The following is a 19759-nucleotide window of genomic DNA, read 5'->3' on the forward strand; positions in this document are numbered from 1 at the left end:
GTTGATATTATCTTAATATTTATGTCAATTGTGCTGTGGGGGTTAGAGAAAAGGTTATACTATCTTTAAGTTTCAAAGACTACTGATTCCCCAGGAAACCTCGAGCTAGTTTTGGTTTTCTAGATGAAATCTGTACTCTAATAAAGATTAACTGCCCCCAGTTTTGAGGGCCAGATTCTAGTACGGTTTTAGGAGTCATTCTAATGGACAAGGAAGTTTTAAGAAAACAATGATCTGATACCACTCAAATCCAGTGATGACATCGTATCTCAGTCACTGCTGAATTTTTAAATTGGAAGCCTGCAGACCATTTGAAAAATATTCTAGCATTCCTGGGATACAGCCCATTAGTCTGTCAGATAGCATCTTAACAACAATTCTCTATGAACTAATGCTAATACACCAGATCCTGCTGGTATGTGATCAACTGGGCCCTTCTGGAAGTATATAAACTCTTTAGGCCATTAGATTTAACTCTATCCCTGGGATCGGATTTCATTAAATGGAAAATTAGAAGCCCAAAAGACCTAATAATAATAATAATAATGTTGGTATTTGTTAAGCGCTTACTATGTGCAGAGCACTGTTCTAAGCACTGGGGTAGATACTGGGTAATCAGGTTGCCCCACGTGAGGCTCAGTTAATCCCCATTTTACAGATGAGGTAACTGAGGCACAGAGAAGTTAAGTGATTTGCCCAAAGTCACACAGCTGACGAGTGGCAGAGCCGGGAGTCGAACTCATGACCTCTGACTCCGAAGCCCAGGCTTTTTTCCACTGAGCCACGTGACTCTTGCCCAGTAAGAACCCGATTTAGTAGTAATGAACAAATTTCCAATTGACTAACTGAATTTGGGAAAACCAAAAGGCAACCATACATCATTCTGTATTCACCATTACCATCTCATTTAGTGTAATGATAACACACACTATTGAAGTCTCTAAAACAGTCACCAAATCTAAACAAAAATATTCTTGTTAACATTATTCACATTCAAATAATAAATTAGCATATTTAAAAATACATTGTAGTCATTCATTAAGATCCATCCTTATTGGCTGGAATATAAAAGTGCTATCAAAATAATCAACACCTTCACTCTCACTCTCATTCAGGAAGGGCTGCTTTTAACCATCTCCAAGACATAACTTCTTCTTTTGGTGGTGGTCTTCCTCCAGTAACTTGGTTTTCAAAACGCCATCTGAAGTACAGAAGATTCACATGATGCACACAGTACTTTAAATCAGCATGGATCGATTCAAAGACATTACCAGGATTCAAAGAATTACAATTTTTTTTTATTACGATCGTAACATTTAGGAGGCACGGCAAAAACTCACTCTTGGATTAATGTTAGGAAGAAACTTATTGGCCTCATCTGCCTATGTGATAAACACGCCTCAGGTTTATCTTCTCTGAGTTGGATCAGTCAAGCACTCAAATACTGGTTGTAACACCAATTCCACTTAAAGATCTATTGCTTACTACGTTATCTTGCTTTTAAGCTTTAGTATCCTTAAGTAGGTCTGGGGTTTGGGCAGGGGCGGGAAAGAATCAGGCTTAGATGATGTACATTCAGTAGGTATTCCACACGTATTACAAAATGGTAGGAATTGAATGGGGCGAATGAGTTTAAGGAAAGTCATTTTTCAGTAGAAAAATCTACTCTGGGCCCAAAGCTGCATGAGGCAAACCTAATAGGTCAACACTTTACACTAGTGGGGATTGTGTGGTGCAAATTAACCACCTGAACACCACTTACTACTGTCCCACCGCTGCATCCTAAGGGCGCTGGCTAAAACGACTGACAGTTGGCACGACTCCTCTGTTCTCTGGCCTGGTCCCAACTACCCGGCTGCCACCTTGAGTAACAACTGAGCAGTCTGCAAAGTATAGGCAGGCTGGAGATAAGGTGTGAGCCACCATCATGTCTGGGCAGCAGTTGTCAGTCAGTTAGGAATCACTCCCAAGTTTGCAATCTCATGTGAAAAATGCCACTTGCCTGAGCCCAACCTAATTGTTTTTTTTTCTGTCAAACAATCCTGAACTGGGGCAAAAAGTAGTTGAAGGAAATGCTCCCGTCTTTAGCTGGCTAACAAATCTGACACCATTAAATGAGTTAACGAACAAGCTGAATCTGTGAGATTTTGGGGTTTTAGCTCAGGAAGGCATGACTAATGTGGGACAGGGACAATATCCAATCTAATGTTATTACCTTGTATCAACCCATGCACTTAAAACAGTGTTTGGCACATAGTGTATACTTAACTACCATCATTATTACTGTTGTTAACCAGAACAAAAAATTCACCAGAAAAAAATGGCCTGATTTTTACATTTCTGTGTTCCCCGCTTGGCGATTTACAAGCAATTATATATACTTACTCTCTCTGCTTTCAGGATCAGCTTGATTAGGAATATGAGCCTCTGAAGGATTCCACTGCCACTGTAAAAGGGACAGATGTTTCATTTAACCCAGAAAAGCTCAATATGGCTTACTGGACATACCATTCAGTGAAATGGCTGCAAATGCAACTTCTAAGATTTTGCTCCAAAAAAAGCACACTGGCAGGAACTAATTCGGCATTTCGCCCGAGAACTGGAAAAGACACTCATTGATCTAGGATGGCCCAGATGCAGTACTGCCTGGGGCTTCCGGGCAATGGGCCAAGTGACCTCTCGATATCCCTTTCTATCCGATTAGACTGTAAGCCCGTCGATCAGACTGTAAGCCCGTCAAACGGCAGGGACTGTCTCTATCTGTTGCCGACTTGTTCATCCCAAGCGCTTAGTACAGTGCTCTGCACATAGTAAGCGCTCAATAAATACTATTGAATGAATGAATGAATGAATCCTAAATTCTCTTACAATATCACAGGAAAGCTATCCCATCATACTTCTCTCGGTCGGGGGAGAAATGGAGTAGGCTTTTCTCCAACTTAACTGAAATGGTTTGATTTTCCCATGAGAATTCTAATGGAGCATTTTTATGAAGTTAGATCCCAATGGACACATTAAAAATAAACTAAGAAATGGCTACATCGAATTACTGTGCTCTACTAAAACGTGTGGAAGTGTGGCTAACTAATTAGTGGGAAGGGGAGGGCAGGGAAATGGGGACGACTAAGTTTCTGACTAGTATTTTTCAACCACTTACTGTAAATTTGTTAACACCCTCAAGTTCTCCAAACCGCATGTAAGAGATGTCTGCCTTTTTTCTTCCAATGTCTACATCGCCTGCATAGATCTGCTTGATGCCAGCACCTTTAATTAAAGGTACACACTCATCACATGGGCACTTAGTTACAAAAATCATGCTTCTCTCTTCGGGTTTTATTTCTTGGCATCTATAAAGAATGTAAAAAAAAAAAAGTCAGTGTTTTAGGAGGATGATCAGAAAGGCCCCTGAAATAATATGGGTGGCTGGGGTTTTCACAGAATGAACTCTGGTTCACTTCTGCCCCCACTGCACCATGGGATCTCAAGGGGAGAATTGCCAATGGGTCTGAAATCCAGAGACCCCACATCAGGTGAAACTACTGGGAGGAAGGGGGAGGGGGTATTCATTCATTCAGTCGTATTTATTGTGCAGAGCACTGTACTGTGTGCAGAGCACTGTACTAGGAGCTTGGAAAGTAAAATTAAGCAACAAGTATAGGCAATCCCTGCCCCAAGGGGCTCACAGTCTAGAAGGTGGAAGAAAGGCATCAAAACAAGTAAACAGACATCAATAGGATCAATATAAATAGAATTATAAATATATACCCATCATTAATATAATTACTTGTGTACACATATACACAAGTGCTGGGTGGGGAATAGTGCAAAGGGAGCAAGTTGGGTGATGGGGAGGGGAGGAAAAGGGGGTTACTCTGGGAAGGCCTCCTGGAGGTGGTGAGCCTTCAATAGGGCTTTGAAGGGGGGTTAGTGTGATTGTTTGGCGGATTTGAGGAGGGAGGGCGTACTAGGCCGGAGGTGGATGGCGGGCCAGGTGAAAACGAGGCACAGTGAGAGGGCAGGAATCATTCTATTTCTCAGGTTTCCAGGAATGGTTCTCGACTCCCTGCACAGCACTTTCCCCAGCCTCTCCCACCCACTTCACTCCCTCGGGCAGCAGGGGCCCCGGCCAGGGATCGGGGGAAGCAACAGGCTTCTAACAGACACACTATGGATTTAGGAAGAAAGTCAGTCAGTAGGCTCCCATGGCCCTGGTTCCTGTTTCTTTTTGCACCTGCATCACCATAGGAAAATTATTACTATTATGCTATTTTTGCCAAGCAATGGACTATGTACCAAGCACTAAGCACCAGTGTAGATATATGACAATCAGGGCTTTTTTTTATCTATTTGGTAAGTGCAAACTAGGTGACAAACACTGTGCTAAATCCTGGGGGAGATACATACGTATCAGATTGGACATAATCCCTAGCTCATGTGGGGCTCACAGTCTTAATCTCAATTTTAAAGATGAAGGAACTGAAGCATAGAGAAGTTAAGAGACTTGCCCAAGGTCATACAGCAGACAAGTGGCAGAGCCAGGATTTCCTCTGACTCTCAGGCCCATGTTCTTTCCACTATGCCACGCTGCTTCTCATTCATGCTCACTATTGTTTCAGTCCCCAGAAGGCAGCAGGAAGCTCTGGAACCTGAGGAGCTGTGCTGCCCGTCTAGGCCTCTCTCCATTCCACTGCCTCCTTCATTCCCAAAGACCCTGCTGCCTAAAGAGGTGACAGAGGAGAGGAGGGCTATCAAGGGCTAGCTGAGTACTAGAGTAACACATTTTAAAAAAGCTTAAGACATTGCCAAATATAATTGGCAAATTGGCTAAGCAAACACCCTGCCAAGATCAAAATTATGTGATAAGTGCCCAATTGGAGCACAATGGAGGATTTTACACAATGAAATAGTACCATCTGAGGAGGGCCTAAAGGTAATCATAGATGGATTTTGCCTCGGGAACAAAAAGAAAAGTCCACCTTACAAGTTGGGAAATTGTCATTCACGTGGATTGTGTTCAGCATTCAGACAAGAACAAGAGCACTGCACCTAAGGGAACAGCCTTAGGTGGAGAAATACATCAGAATGCATGCAAACAGAGGCTACACTTACTCCTCCGTTGCCCAAAACGAAAATTGCTTGGCATTTCAGTAAGACTGTGTAATCATGTCTTAAATTTAAGAAAACTACTTTCCGCCCTGTTTTAAAGAAACATACTTATTCTGAAAAGAAGTGCCCTACCTAAATGTCAAGGCGTTCTGCTCAGCATGAATAATGTATCTGAATTTTCTTATCTCGCGGTCTTTCTGTTTGTCATCCATATGTGGGAAGTCAGCATACTCGGATCCAACGGGAAAGGCATTGTATCCACAGCCTATGAAATACATAGCTCCTGTTCCATCACAATTTTTCTGCAAAAATAAGTAAGTCGCCAATAGCAGACATGTTTATTGTTTTGAAAAGTTGGGAAAAACTGGGCCGCGCACCAGAACTCCAGGAACCGTTAAACTGTGAACCGACAATAAGGAGGATCATTCATCACTGTGAAATGCTTTCCTGGGAAGTAGCAGCCAGAAGTTCTGGCACCAATCACAGCCCAGTGCTTAGTGCCCTCTGGATTACTGGGGTTCCCACATCTACTCCCCAAACCCTGAGGCAGCCCAAAGGCTTCCGAGGAATGCTAAAACAAGCAGGGACTACCACCTGGGGTGGTGGGCCTGAGGTGGTGATGACTTCAGTGAACCCAGCTCCCAAGTGGGTGGATTCTGGTTGGGCTTTTGAGTCTTCAGGGTTCCCATCTTCTCCAAGAGAGTCCCTGTTTGGTTCAGACTTTCCTTAAGAGGTTCAAAATGCCCTGGGACTACAGGATGTTTCAGGAACATATCTGGCATCGAGGGTCCCTGGACCCCAGTGGTTGTCCCTAGCTGGTCATACCGTGGGCAGCTACAGGCAAAAGGACTTATCAATCTATCAGTGATAAATATTAATGCTTACTGTGTCCAGAGCATTGTACTAAGCGCTTGGAAGAATACAATAGAGTTGCAGCATGGTCTAGTGACTAGAGCACAGGTCTGGGGGTCAGAAGGTCCTGGGTTCTAACCCTGGCTCCGTCACTTGTCTGCTGTGTGACCTTGGGCAAGCTACCTCACTTCTCCGGGCCTCGGTTACCTCATCTGTAAAAAGGAGATTAAGGCCCATGAGGGACATAGGCTGTGTCCAACCTTATTAGCTTGTATCCTTCCTATCGCTCAGAACAGTGCCTTGCACATAGTAGGCGCTTAACAAGTACCCTAAAAAAATATACTCCCTGCCACAAGGATCTTAGAGTCTTAAATGGGAAGACAGACATTGATATAAGTAATTTATAGATATGTTCATGATGTTTCATTGGTTCAATATTCCAGGCACCTTGGCAAGGGGATACTTGTCGCCCCCTGCTGGTCGCCTGATAAAATGCCACTAAACTGACCTGCTGCTCAATTAAGTCGTCGCTGCTTTGCAATGGATTATGCTCTGCTTTAGGGTGGACTACAAGCAGGCAAGGCAGTAAAAGTACTTACAGATCCCTGGGAATGTGAGCACACGTGATGCAGCTAGCAAAAATAGAAGATCTAAACAACCACGCACAATCTCATCACCATCAGCGGTCCTTGAGGGATTAGGACGTGCAGAGCACTGTACTAAGAGCTTGGGAGAGCACAATACGACAGAGTTGGCAGAGCAGTTCCCTGCCCACAGTAAGCTTACAGTAGACTAATGCTGGGTCACAGGGCTGGATCATTATTCCCAGTACGGCCCTGTAGACAGAATGCCTGCCGTCCTTACTGATTTACTGCTATTTTAAAACAGAGGGGCTGGGCGAAGTGCATTGTTGAAGCTACATCTCCTTCTCCTCAAAAACCTCCACTAGCTCTCCATTTCTCTCACCATGGAGAGTCCTCATGATTGGCTTCAAGGTTCTCCACCATCTTTTTCCATTTTACATATCAGCTGTCTTTAACCACTACTCCAGTTTGCTCTCTTGTTCCTCCCAAGCATTGCGTCCAGCTGGTTCTCAGTAAAGGCTATACTACTCAGTCCTAATCATCAAATTAAAAACTATACATTCAAATATATGAAAAGGAATGTTAATACTTACAGATTTCCCTTCTGCCCAAATTACTGCTCCAACTCCTGTTTTATGATCCTCTGAAACACATAAGATATACTGACTTGGTATGTTTCTTTATCAGGGTAGAGCATAGTGAAATATTTTCTAATTTTGAGAAACTGTGCCTCAGTGAAACCAGACTCGGACTGTTCTATAACAAGCAATTATTGTCCTCACCACTGACAAGGACAATAAGATCAGCTGGAAGCACTGGAATGCAGAATGAGACTATCTCCTTCACCATAAGCTTGTTAAAGTAGGATTGTTTGGCTGTTTGTAAGCCTGACTGAAGGATGGAGGGTAGACCAAATGAGCTTCACCTAGAAATAAAACTTTCTGTAAAATTACTTTTCACATTCTAGTGGTTCACAGGGTCCTTAACTTACTGAAAGAAAAAAGTAAATTTTATATCCTTTTAGCAAGTCCTAAGTTTTTGAATTGCAGTGGAATCTTTTTTTCATATTTGCTCACTATTTGCTGCCAACTCAGGGGAAGTTAATTTATGGCCTCCAACACCAAAGGAAAAAAAAAAGGAATAGACGACTTGAATTTCTGGGATGGCGACCTGTAGAATCAAACATTAGTTTCTAAAGTTGGTGGCATCAGTTTCTTAGATTCATTTTGATATCTTATATACAAAACCTTGATGTATCTTGGCTTGGGAAGCTCTCTATGGTGGAAGAAAACTGACAATTTGATTCAGAATAAAACCGAAAATCAGAAGGATAAGTAACATAATGGGAAATGAAATGCCCAATATTGTGTTCATACCTTTCTTGCTCTGAAAAGCCAAGTGCTGTGGAATATTCTATAGCTTTCATTATGCAGGTCAAATGCAAAGAGCTCTAAAAATACAGTGGGAGATGTGCATTTTGTGGAAATAATAAAAACTGAATTCATAAACTGACATCCATTAAATCTGAAGTATTTTTTAAACCTGTGCCTCCAGTGTTGATGCAATGATTTATTCTAAATGGAATTGGGTTGGTACCCAGACTTAGTTTCAAGCTTCCAGGGCTATTATAAACTAAAAGAACATTTTTCAAAGTTTGGACGTACTAAAGTGCCTGCCACAGAACTTGCTTTCCTGTTGGTTCATTTTCTAGTTCTACCTCTAGTTTCTAGGGGTATACAAAATCGGCCATTGTTTGACAGCCTCTGCCATCTACAAAGTAATCATGGCTTCTATAGAGGCGAACAAAATAAATGTGGTTTTTTTTGCGGGGGTGTTGTGGTGATCTTAAAATAATCACATCTGTTTTATATCTTTGGCTCACAGTGAATTTCATCATTCATGAAGACTTCTGCACTGAGCTTCTATATTTTCTATCCTCAAACTTGGAAGAACTAATTCAGTCTTCCAATTCCTTTAAACTACATTTTAGTATTTTCTTCTACTGATTATCTGGAGACAGATAAGACTATTATGGAATTCAGTCAGTTCTCAATTACCTGAGGTAATGAGGAGTGGGGACTAGGAGAGTTTAGGGGAATTGAGATCTGATTCTACCCACACTGAAGGCCTCAAATTGGGCCTGAACCAAACTGAGCCCCTAGTGTGTAGTGATCTCACTTCACCACATTTCACCAGTTTGAAGCCCAGACAGAGCCTGGACTCACTGGCTATAAGCTCCTTTTGGGCAAGAAACATGTCTACCAACTCTCTTGTATTGTACTCTCCCAAGTGCTTAGTACAGTGCTCTGCACAAAGCAGGTGCTCAATAAATACGATTGACTAAAAATACATAGTAAAGGCATGGTCTTGCCCCCTCCTAGGAGTGAGGCTCCGTGACTTGGGTGGCTGTACCATGGTTGTGCAGCACTGCCACAGGCTCCTTGGTAGCTGAGGACTTTCCCTTTTCTTCTCCCAGGAAAGTTGGAGATGGTCCAAAGCAGATGCCCATACACCAATCCAATCCAGCTACTACCATTCCTGTGGCTGAGCCAGGGTTCTGGTGTAAGAAATGGAACAGTTTCAAACTCCCTGCCACCAAAAACTTATCTTCAGACTTATTACACAGTGACTAAATTCCCCTGTTTAGAAAGAACTTTATCTCCTTTCCGAGTCCTGCCTGTCACTAGGAAACACAGCACTGTTTCAGTTCAATTCATCAGTGGTATTTATTGGGCACTTACTGTGTGCACAGCACTGTATTAAGTGCTTGGGTGAGTACAACAGAGTTGGTATTAATAGTAGTAATCATATTTATTAAAGCTTACTATGGGCAGTGGACTGTACTAAGTGCTAGGAGAGAATACACAGGTGTTAATTAGACATGGTCTCTGTCCCTCTTTGGGGGCTGCTTAAAGGAACTTACTATTTAGAGTCAAGAATGGCCAGCAGAAAGGAGGAAGAGGAGGGGGAAGAAGATGAGAAAGAGGAAGGGGAGGAGGAAAAGAAGATGGGTTCCTGGATAATCAACCTCACACTAACTGAACATCAACTGTAGATATGTAATGGACGTAGCACAAACTTGGAAGTCAGAGGACCTGGGTCTTAGCCCGGCTCTGCCAAATGCTTGCTATGTGACCTTAGACAGGTCACTTCATTTCTCTGTGCTTCAGTTTTTCTATTCCCCTCCTATTTAGACTGTGAGCCCCATGCAAAACAGGGACTATATCCAACCTAATTAACTCTTACCTAACCCAGTGCTTACAACACCGTTTGACATATAGTAAGCACTTAAATACAAAAAAAGGAATACTGTTCAATGAGTTATACAAGGAATCACAATACTGTTTACTTTCATTAACTTTTCTAGTTTTAAGGGCTGCAAAATATTAAGAAGTAAATCCAAATTTTAATTTCTGACACCATTATAACATTGTCGTGGTAAAGCCAACCAGAATGTACAGAGCACATGTACTCACCAGTCCGATATGCCAATAACCTGGCCTGAACCATACAGTGCCTCGCAATTTCTTGGGACAAGCTTTCATTGTGCAGTGCTTGAAGCTGCTGGGCATCACTACAATAAAATCCAAAGTGTTTAAAGTTGGGCACACTGGAAGCCACTGTGGCCAAAAGAAGGATGAAGTCTTTCATATTTTGTCTTAGGCTGCTAAAGTATGGATTTTCACATAGATTCTCCAAGCCGATAGTCATCAGTATTTGCTTATGCATCTCTTCATTTGAAACCAGAAATAATATTTCAAATTCCTTTATTCTTTCTTGTTTACATTCAGAATAAAAGTCGCTATTCAAGTCAGGCTGTGCTTTTGCAATTTTTTGAATGAAATCACACTTGTAGGATGTTTCCTCTGCAAATGACACCATATTATACACCAGGGGTTGAAGTAACACACAGACATGGGCCCGACTGTTTGATTTCAGTCTTTCCACTGCTTTGGCATCTAGCTTTGCGTCTTCAGTACTTGTAGGATTTGAAACCTCTGGATGAAGGCTTATTTCTGGATCAGCGGGCCAGTAAGAAATTCTGTTCACTCCAGCTGAAACACAAAGAGTGGGCAATTATCCACCTGAAAGATGCTGAAATCAAGATGTTCTACGGTGTTTCCAATCCTGGGACAATGTGCAACATTTCACTCTGAGACCCAAAAGAGACGAGTGGTAATATACCAATCTCTACTTCTCTGTCACATTATCTTGACTACAAAGGAAGTACGCGGGTTTGCACCCCTCCTCTTCACCCAATTTCCAGGAGGTACCCCCTGCCTCTAAATGACCTTTCCAAGCCTTAAAGTGTTAAAGTGTTCTTGGATTATACAGTTCTCTTCAAAGCACAATAAACTTCCACTTTTAGCAGCATCTTCCTGCTTCTCTGAAGAAATGGGTGGCCATTTTTTTTATCTTTTTTCCCCACTGCTCAGAAAACAGTGAAACAGCAGGGTTGCAGTTTAAGTCAGTAATAGAGAGAGAAGCTCATATCCACTGGCTACCTATCCTTCATTCACCTCTGCCAAATGGGTGATCCTAGAGCAAAAGCTTTCTATACTGTGGCTAGGTCTTATGAATGCCCAAAACTGCACTAGAAAGCTTCCTTTGCCTTCAGAGCTGCTGGCATTTTTTTTTTTTAAACTTTCACTCTCCCTAAATTTCATTTGGCCACATTAGGAGGGCTTTTTAAGAAATCTTCCCCTTCACGTACAAATGAAAAATCCAATTCTCTCTTAATGCTACGCCTTACTGAAGTTGATGCAAGTCACACAAAAGGGAAGTGATGAAATCAACAGCAACTGGCCCAATCCAGGAAAGATGACCTAATTCTTAAAGTGCTGCCGTATGCTAACATCTTGCAGTCCACAGCTTTGCTGCTCCTCTGTCTCACAGTGACCTCTTCTAGCTGTCTCTTTTCTGGCTGCCACATGAATGGGTTGCAAACAGTGGTAGCCACCAAAATGTAAAAATTGGGTTAGATTCCTGCCGCCACCCAAGTCCTGGTTTCCTTGTTCTTGCCAGACTAGGGCTTTCCTTCATGGGGCTATCAACAGGTGGCAGCAGGGATTGAGGGATGCCACAGAAACCTGGCTTAAGTCTTCGTTTGCAGTTTTGCAATTCCCGGCAAGGTACTTTGACATTACCCTGACAAATGGCAAGATACGACTCTATGTGGATCTCTATCTCTCTCCAAAGCATTCAGGTCGCTAGTCACAACAGACTGCTCAGATTAACAAATTCAACCTCAATGATCCAGAGCATTTCTTTTTGGGATCTGAGGTTGCAATTTTTAACTTACCGTTTACAATCATTTTCAAACATGCTGAACAGGGTTTTCTGGAAAAATAAAGATCACAATTTTTCAGCCTTGATCCACGCTTAATAACAGCAATTTGGCCAGCATGTAAATCTTCACTTGAACAATGAAGACCAACAATTTTCATGTTTTTCACCACCACAAGGCCAGTTTTTTTCACCTAGATCAAAATACAAAGATGAGTTATTTTGATCTGGTACACATATAACAGTCATACTTAATAGGTTTTCTCTGAAAATTAAAACTTGCACTTAGTTCTTTAACTTATGATAAAAATGGCACAAGCACACTTATTGATTTTATTGCAAACAGACCAAAGGAGGTTTGTGTACACTTTCTTGTAATAACTTCCTAAATTTTTACTCACCTACAATTTAATTTAAAAAAATTTGCGCCTATTGTTAACGTTTCTGGTTAGGAGTAATCTATTTAATCAGTAACTCAGTAGCTGAAAGCCCCATATCATGTGGTTTGAAGAGATTAAAACATTAAATGATATTTCAAAAAGGTCTTAATGGCTTTTAAAGGCGAAATGGAGCTAATCTATATAAATATCTCACCATCTATTCAGAGGCTCAATGACCCTCTCCTTGCTAACTTGATCATTAAGAGAGTTTAAGTCCAGGATACTTCACAAAACCTGGGTATGCGGCCTCTATTTACAAAGATGTACTTCACTGAAAAAAAATACATATTTTGAAGATGTTGCCACATAAGTATGCATTGTTGCTGTTTCTCAAACGATGCATAGTACTGCGTTTAGCTCAAGTAACAAGAGAGATGAACATACCATTGTATGTAAAACCAAGTTTCATGAAATCTTGTCAAAGAGTAAGGACAGCTAAGAGTTCTAGGCAAGACTGGAGTTTTGCTTTACTTTCTTTTTAACATTATCGATAATGTCTAAGTGCTGCTCTGTCCCCAGAGGAATGCAATAATTAACTGCAGTGAATGGATCTCTTTCTAAACATCTGAAAAAGGGAGGATGGGTGGGGGTTGGGTGGGGGAGGAGGGGTTCCTGTCTTACCCACCAGCATTCCCTTTAGATTGTGGGCAGGGAATGTCTCTACCAACTCTGTTACAGTGTACTCTCCCAAGCACCTCTGCACACAATGTATGGCCAACTTGTGCTACTCTAAGGGGACAGTCCGGGGAGAAAAGGAGGTTTTCACTGTGAAGTCATCATCAGAGCAGCACTTTCTCCAGTATTAAATGTACTCTGAGGACCAAATACCTAAGGTTTCCAAAAGTGGCATTCTCAATAAAAAATCTGGGGTGGAAAATTTGATTCCTGGGTCACTGGAGCTAACAAAACCAACTTTATAGAACTTAGCCACAGAAAACTACACCTTCCAGACTGTAAGCTCATTTTGGGCATGGAATGTGCCTATTTATTGTTGTATTGTACTCTTCCAAGGGTGTAATACAGTGCTGTGCACACACACACACACACAGTAAGTGCTCAAATACGGTCAGATGAATTGAATGAACAAACTGAAAACGTGAAATATTCTTGATCTCTTTAAGCAATTAGAGAAAATTCAAGAATATGAAAGGCAGAACCTGTTGAAAAGTTTTAAGAGATCTACAATATGTTGGTACCAAATTAGAAATGTCCTTGGTTCTACATCATTTCTCCCAGAGTACAGACCTCATATATTATAAAAATCCCCCAACTACTTCATTAAAACACTAGATGACTATACAGCCTAGTAAGATTTCTAGCTGTACTGAGCTAAGTGGAGATTACTCGATCCTTTCTCCATGTAGAATTTGGAGATGAAGCACTAAGAAAAATCTGAAAAAGAAGTGCAATTTTAGGGGGTCCATAAATTCAACCTACAGGTAGTTTTCAATTTATGAGGACTCTCGAGTGTAAACCCTTGAGTTTTTTTTTTATAAGACTGCTTCATGCTCAGGACTCGATTATCCTTTTAAAATTTACAATCTCTTACTAGTTAACCTAACCCTTCACTAAGCATCAGCTATTATATTTATGACCTGTTAATTCCCCCCAAATCCTTTCTTGCCTTGCTTGAATAATGTTTTTAAAATCCTACAAAATGTCACCCAAAGTAGTTATAATGGATATGATCAATTTGGAAAAAAGAACAATCCACTAACCTGCTTTTTATCAGCCAATATTTTTGCAGTGTCTTCATTCTTTTCTAAGTGTCCACAGCTTTCTGCTTCCTTTTTCTGGACAGAGTTTTTAAAAGTCTATGTTACACAAGATTATGTCATATATAACATTCTGTCATGTATTATCTAACCTTGATCTCACTAACTGCCCTCTCCCCGTTCTCCTATCTCTGTGGCTGCTGATTCTCACTCTCTTTTATGGGCTCCTCCTCTGCTTCCCCACCCTATGGGAGTCTCTCAAGGTCAGTTCTGGGTCCCCTTCTATTCCCAATCCACCCACACTCCCTTGGACAACTCATTTGCTTCCATGGCTTCAACAACCTTGATCTCATCTCTCTCTCTTGAGCCGTCACTCACATCCTGCCTCACACCTGGAACTCCCTAACACCAACTTTCTCACTGTGTCTTGTCTTTCTCACCACTAGTCCCTTGCCCATGTTCTCCCTCTGGCCTGGAACTCCCTTCTCCGTTCTTATCCAACACACCACCTCTCTCCTTAGCTTCAAAGTCCTACTAAAACCACATCTCCTCCAAGGGGCCTTCCCTAACTATTCAATAGTATTGAGTGCTTATTATGTGCAGAGCACTGTACTAAGCGCTTAAGCTCTAAGCTCTCACTTCTCTGATGTCTCCTAAGCATCTGGATCCGTTCCCCTTTAAACACTTTGATAATCACTTTGATTAACCACTGTAATAAGCACTTTGATAAGTACAGTGCTCTGCACACAGTAAGCACTTAATACAACTAAATGAATAATCACCTCCTCCCAGCTCCAGAGTACTTGCGTACATACCCACCTGTAATTTATTTTAATATCTGTCTTCCCCCCAGTCTGTGAGATTCTTATGGGCAGGGATTGCCTCTATCAACTCTGTGTACTGTACTCTCCCAGGTGCTTAGTATGGTGCTCTGCAGTGTTTAATAAATACCACTTATTAATTTCAAATTCAGGCTTCTGGCGGACAGCATACTTGCCAGGGCGACAGTCTCTGTCCTACCAAAGGGCATTGATTACCAACACTTTCCTCTTTATCAAAGCGTTTGTTTTATTTTCTTTACTCTTCCAACTTCTGCTTACAAGATGTCATTTTGGTTCCTAACTCTAGTCCTAGCAGTAGGCAAGTGAGGCCCCAGGGGCTGCAGAACCAGCCAGCCAGCCACCTGCCCTCCCAAGGGACAGGCCCTCCTTCCCCCTAATGTCAACAGCTATCGTTAGACTTCAAGATCTCCCAGTCACTGAAACCTTCATCCTCATGGATGTTCTATAACCAACTGAGCTCACCCTAGTGAACAAACAAAACCTCTTGAATACAGTCTTCACCCTGCACCCTCTCTCACTAGACTGAATTCAAACAAGGAATCTTTCTAAATGCACACTTTTTAGAGTTAGAAAGATGATCATAGGGGTGTGTGGCGGGGGTATATCTTCAGGCACATTTTTGCCTGTACACACCAGCGCTTAGAACAGTGCTCGGCACATAGTAAGCACTTAACAAATACCAACATTATTATTTCACATCTTGATATTTCTATTAGATTGGGGCTCAATCAACCTAAATTCAGAACAAGGTCTCTGACTCAATGGCCAAGGCATATAGACACATGAACAGCACAGTTATCTGAGGAAAATAATTCCCATAAAATATGCGCATCATGATCAGAGTGAAAATTAAAGTTCCATATTTTGATAACATTTATAACCTATAACCATATCGCGGAGTCACAAGTGTAAAACTGCCAACCCACGGCCAAACACTTCTTAAACCTGCTGCAAGGTTAATTTTTAAATGAAAAACTATGTAAGGGCACTTTAGGGTTTGGGAAAATTGATGCAAATGGACTTCGTACAATTAGGGGAAACCAATGAGGAATCGACAAATTATACCTGTGACTCTTGATTCTGTCCAGGAGTTGGAAAGAGTTCCATCCAGAGGCTGAGCAGAGTGAAAAGGTTGACTTTCGAAAGTCTTGGAATTTGACCTGAAAACAGGAACGCCCATTGTACTGCTGATTAAAATACATACAGAACATATACGGATGCTATATAGGTATAGGTGTATATATATGAATATATACATACATACATATAAGCAGTTGCATCAGTTGTTCTGCTTCACTATCTTATTCTGCAGTTAGGAGAAGGGAATGGGCAGGGAATTAAGAGGACTGTGGTGACTAACAGGAACTAAAATTTCAAAACTGAACTACATAGGAAGATAACTGACATAATATGTGATAATAATAATGTTGGTATTTGTTAAGTGCTTTCTATGTGCAGATCACTGTTCTAAGCGCTGGGGTAGACACAGGGGAATCAGGTTGTCCCACATGAAGCTCACAGTCTTCATCCCCATTTTACAGATGAGGTCACTGAGGCCCAGTGAAGTGACTTGCCCACCGTCACACAGCTGACGAGGGGTGGAGTCGGGATTCGAACCCATGACCTCTGACTCCCAAGCCCGGGCTCCTTCCACTGAGCCACGTTGCTTCTCTATAACAACAGTAATATACCAATACTGCGGCATTTGCTTATATGTTGGTATTTGTTAAGCGCTTACGACGGGCACAGCACTGTTCTAAGCACTGGGGTAGATCTAGGGTAATCGGGTTGTCCAACGTGAGGCTCACAGTTAATCCCCATTTGACAGATGAGGTAACTGAGGCCCAGAGAAGTGAAGTGACTTGCCCACAGTCACACAGCTGACAAGTGGCAGAGCCGGGAGTCGAACCCATGACCTCTGACTCCCAAGCCCGGGCTCTTTCCACTGAGCCACGCTGCTTCACGGGGCTTATAATCACTATGTGCCCCGCAGAATTAACTTGGGGGGAAAAAAAAGGTCTATCTAGCCCACCGGTTGGGACGAGATGAGGTTCTTCTCGATGATTTCCTCACAGAGAGTGAAGTTTGGCGACCCGTCGGAGTCGGGGATGGGGACGGGCTGAGAGAAGGACTGAGGGACGGGCTGAGGGAAGGACTGAAGGACGGGCTCAGGGAAGGACTGCGAGACGGGCTGAAGGACGGGCTGAGAGAAGGACTGAGGGAAGGACTGAGGGAAGGACTGAAGGAAGGATTGAGGGACGGGCTGAGGGAAGGGCTGAAGGACGGGCTGAGGGAAGGATTGAGGGACAGGCTGAGGGAAGGACTGAAGGACGGGCTGAGAGAAGGACTGAGGGAAGGACTGAAGGAAGGATTGAGGGACGGGCTGAGGGAAGGGCTGAAGGACGGGCTGAGGGAAGGACAGGACGGAGGGGCCGGGCGAGAGGCAGAGGAATGAAGCGGGGCAACAGAGGCAGAAGCGTTTAGGGGAGCAAAAGGGGGGGAGTGCGGAGCCGCAGGTGAAGAGAAGGAGGGGAAGGAGAGGGGGAGGAGGAGAGAAGAAAGAGGAGGAGTAGGCCGCGGGGCCCCCTCACCGGTGACGCTGCCCGTCTGGGTGCCGACCGAGCGCCAGGCCCCCGCACCCTCCCGCCCTTGCATCTGCGCCGCTTCTTTCATCCCGCCCCCCGAGGCCTCCGCCGCCCCGGCAATGCCCTGCACACGGACATCGTCCCGGCCCCGCCACCGCTTCTCCTCAGCCCCGGCCCCCTGGCCGCCACCGCCACCGCCGCGGCGTCGCGGGGGGATGACGTCACCCGCCCCCACCGCGCTTGCGCGGCGGCCGCCTCCTCGGAATAAGGTGACGAGGCCTCCACCCTCAACTCTCTCCCAAGCCGCTGCTGCCCAGAACAGGATCCCACCGTGTCTCGCTACCACGGAGCGCTTCACATGTATGCAACAACCTGATGCTGGTGGAGCTAAAAGGATCACCTCTATTGCTGACCGGTTAAATGTGGACTTTGCACTGATACATAAGGAGCGGAAGAAGGCCAATGAAGTGGACCGAATGGTGCTTGTGGGTGATGTGAAGGACCGAGTGGCCATTCTAGCAGATGACATGGCTGACGTGTGGCACCATCTGCCATGCAGCAGATAAGTGAGTAGGGGTGGGCAGTTCTAAGATGATGGCTTGAGTGAAGCTTACAGCTTCAGTTTACAGCTTTGATTCCCCCTTCCCCTCCCCTCAGCTGAGCCCCCTTTCCCTCTCCTCCTCCCCCAACCCCCTCCCCTCAGGACTGTGCTCATTTGTATATATTTTTATTAACCTATTTATTTTGTTAATGAGGTGAACATCCCCTTGATTCTACTTATTGTGATTAAGTGGTCTTGTCTTTGTCTGTCTCCCGTGATTAGACTGTGAGCCTGTCATTGGGCAGGGATTGTCTCTATCTGTTGCTGAATTGTACATTCCAAGCACTTAGTACAGTGCTCTGCACATAGTAAGTGCTCAATAAATACTATTGAATGATTGAATGACTGTCGTGTTTCCTCTGCCCAAGGGTGAACCCTGCATAGGTAAACCCTTCTTTGGGCCTCGCAAGCAAAGACCGTAACTGTGAATACGGCCCCAAGTTAAGGTTTTCCAAACTAACCGCTCAGAGGGCAACTTACTGGCAGCAGTTAAGGCCTTGGAAAATGAAATGGAAGCCTGAGACAAACTCCAGATTCCCTTAAGTGGAAAGGTGGCTTTGTGAGCATGGCAAGACTGCCAGAGTGAATAAATGTGTTTTCCATGCTTTCCATTTACTGTCCCTGACAGCATTTCTAGAAAAATAAACTCGGTGCCACATAGATTAATATGCTCTGGAAAGTCAGAGTTAAGAATGCCCATATGAAGTTAGGAATCTTGATATTCCTCTATAGTGGGTAGGACTTCTGTTTCTCGTCTAAAATGGTGTGATCACATGTGATGGATGTTAGTTAAGGGATGCCAATTAATAGTATGTGAGTCTTTGCTCTGTGTAGGGAACTGTACAAGACAGTTAAATAGACATGATCCCTTCCCTTGAGGAGTTTATAATCCTAGTGGGAGAGATAGACACGAAAATTACAGGTAAGGGAAGGACCTGACCACAAAAGATAGGTACATAAGTGCTGTCAGGAGAGCGGGTGGGGAGATGGTCAGAACCCCAAGGGACGGTGGGTGGAGGAAGCAGCAGCGGCAGTCATTTAAGTGCCTCCACCTCAATTAACTTGGGCAGCGTGGATCATCCGGACTCCCAAGGTCCTCTCGCTCATGACCAAGGGGGAGAACCTGAAGCCTAGATCGTTAGTGAAAATATCAGCTAGGTGGCAGCGCCAGCAGAAAAGAAGGAAGGATACGGAGAGGTGGCATAGAGAAGGAAAGAATACATTTTTTATTTCTTATTTAACATTTCTGATTTCTGCTCCCTTTCCTTCTTGCGTGTATTTCCTGAAGGCTCTGTCAGTGCCTGTGGAAACATCCCATTTCAAAAGAGGAACTGACTGGAGCTTTCTTAACAGCAGAACTGGGCTGCCCCAGAAAGTCATCTGGGAAACATTTGGCTTAAGTCAGCTAACATGCATCTACAACATTAATTTGATATTAAGAAAAAACACAAACAGTTCTTGACTTGCCCCAGAATGGGAAGCCTTCATAGATATACATGTATTTAGTCATATTTGTGTGTTTGCAGACAAGATAAACCCTTCAGTTGGATTGGTTTATGAAGCAAAATCCCAGACAATGGTGCTTAAGCAGAGGACGACTAAGAGACAGCGGCAGAAGCCAGACGCACTGTTTAACAATTAGAAATGGAGCGAATCTTTAGAGCAGAGGAGGCATCAACAAGATCACAGCCACAGGAGGGAGAAAAAAAAGAATGCCAGGCACTCAGGAGAGCAACATCTTCAAGCCT

General features: G+C 43.3%; 1 protein-coding gene across 3 annotated transcripts; it reads right to left on the reverse strand.

The window, feature by feature from the left end:
• Positions 1-850: 850 nt before the first annotated feature.
• On the reverse strand, positions 851-17603 carry CDADC1 (cytidine and dCMP deaminase domain containing 1). 3 transcript variants are annotated; one of them, XM_001513890.5, is made up of 10 exons: positions 17417-17593; positions 15891-15985; positions 13987-14061; positions 11845-12022; positions 10019-10597; positions 7136-7185; positions 5239-5408; positions 3158-3347; positions 2386-2446; positions 851-1201 (listed from the first exon to the last, which is right to left on the reverse strand). In XM_001513890.5, exons 1-10 carry the CDS (start codon positions 17496-17498, stop codon positions 1128-1130), a joined length of 1554 nt encoding a protein of 517 aa, XP_001513940.2. In that variant the 5' UTR covers positions 17499-17593; the 3' UTR covers positions 851-1127. The 3 variants fall into 3 exon arrangements, with proteins under 3 accessions (XP_001513940.2, XP_028904275.1, XP_039770902.1); XM_029048442.2 differs by lacking the exon at positions 17417-17593 and adding an exon at positions 16858-17024; XM_039914968.1 differs by lacking the exons at positions 851-1201; positions 2386-2446; positions 3158-3347; positions 5239-5408; positions 7136-7185 and adding an exon at positions 8786-9099 and having other exon boundaries at positions 17417-17603.
• Between the last annotated feature and the right edge of the window lie 2156 nt (positions 17604-19759).

The sequence above is a fragment of the Ornithorhynchus anatinus genome, chromosome 20 (assembly GCF_004115215.2).
Source record: "Ornithorhynchus anatinus isolate Pmale09 chromosome 20, mOrnAna1.pri.v4, whole genome shotgun sequence".
Taxonomy (NCBI): domain Eukaryota; kingdom Metazoa; phylum Chordata; class Mammalia; order Monotremata; family Ornithorhynchidae; genus Ornithorhynchus; species Ornithorhynchus anatinus.

Excerpts from the sequence above, each read along its gene's own strand:
- CDADC1 (XM_001513890.5), bottom strand. The coding sequence starts at position 17,498 with ATGAAAGAAGCGGCGCAGATGCAAGGGCGGGAGGGTGCGGGGGCCTGG. Across the intron at positions 10,598-11,844 it reads TTTGAAAATGATTGTAAACG|CTGGAGTGAACAGAATTTCT; the intron begins GTAAGTTAAAAA and ends TTTGTGTTTCAG. Across the intron at positions 5,409-7,135 it reads TTTGGGCAGAAGGGAAATCT|AAAAATTGTGATGGAACAGG; the intron begins GTAAGTATTAAC and ends TTATTTTTGCAG.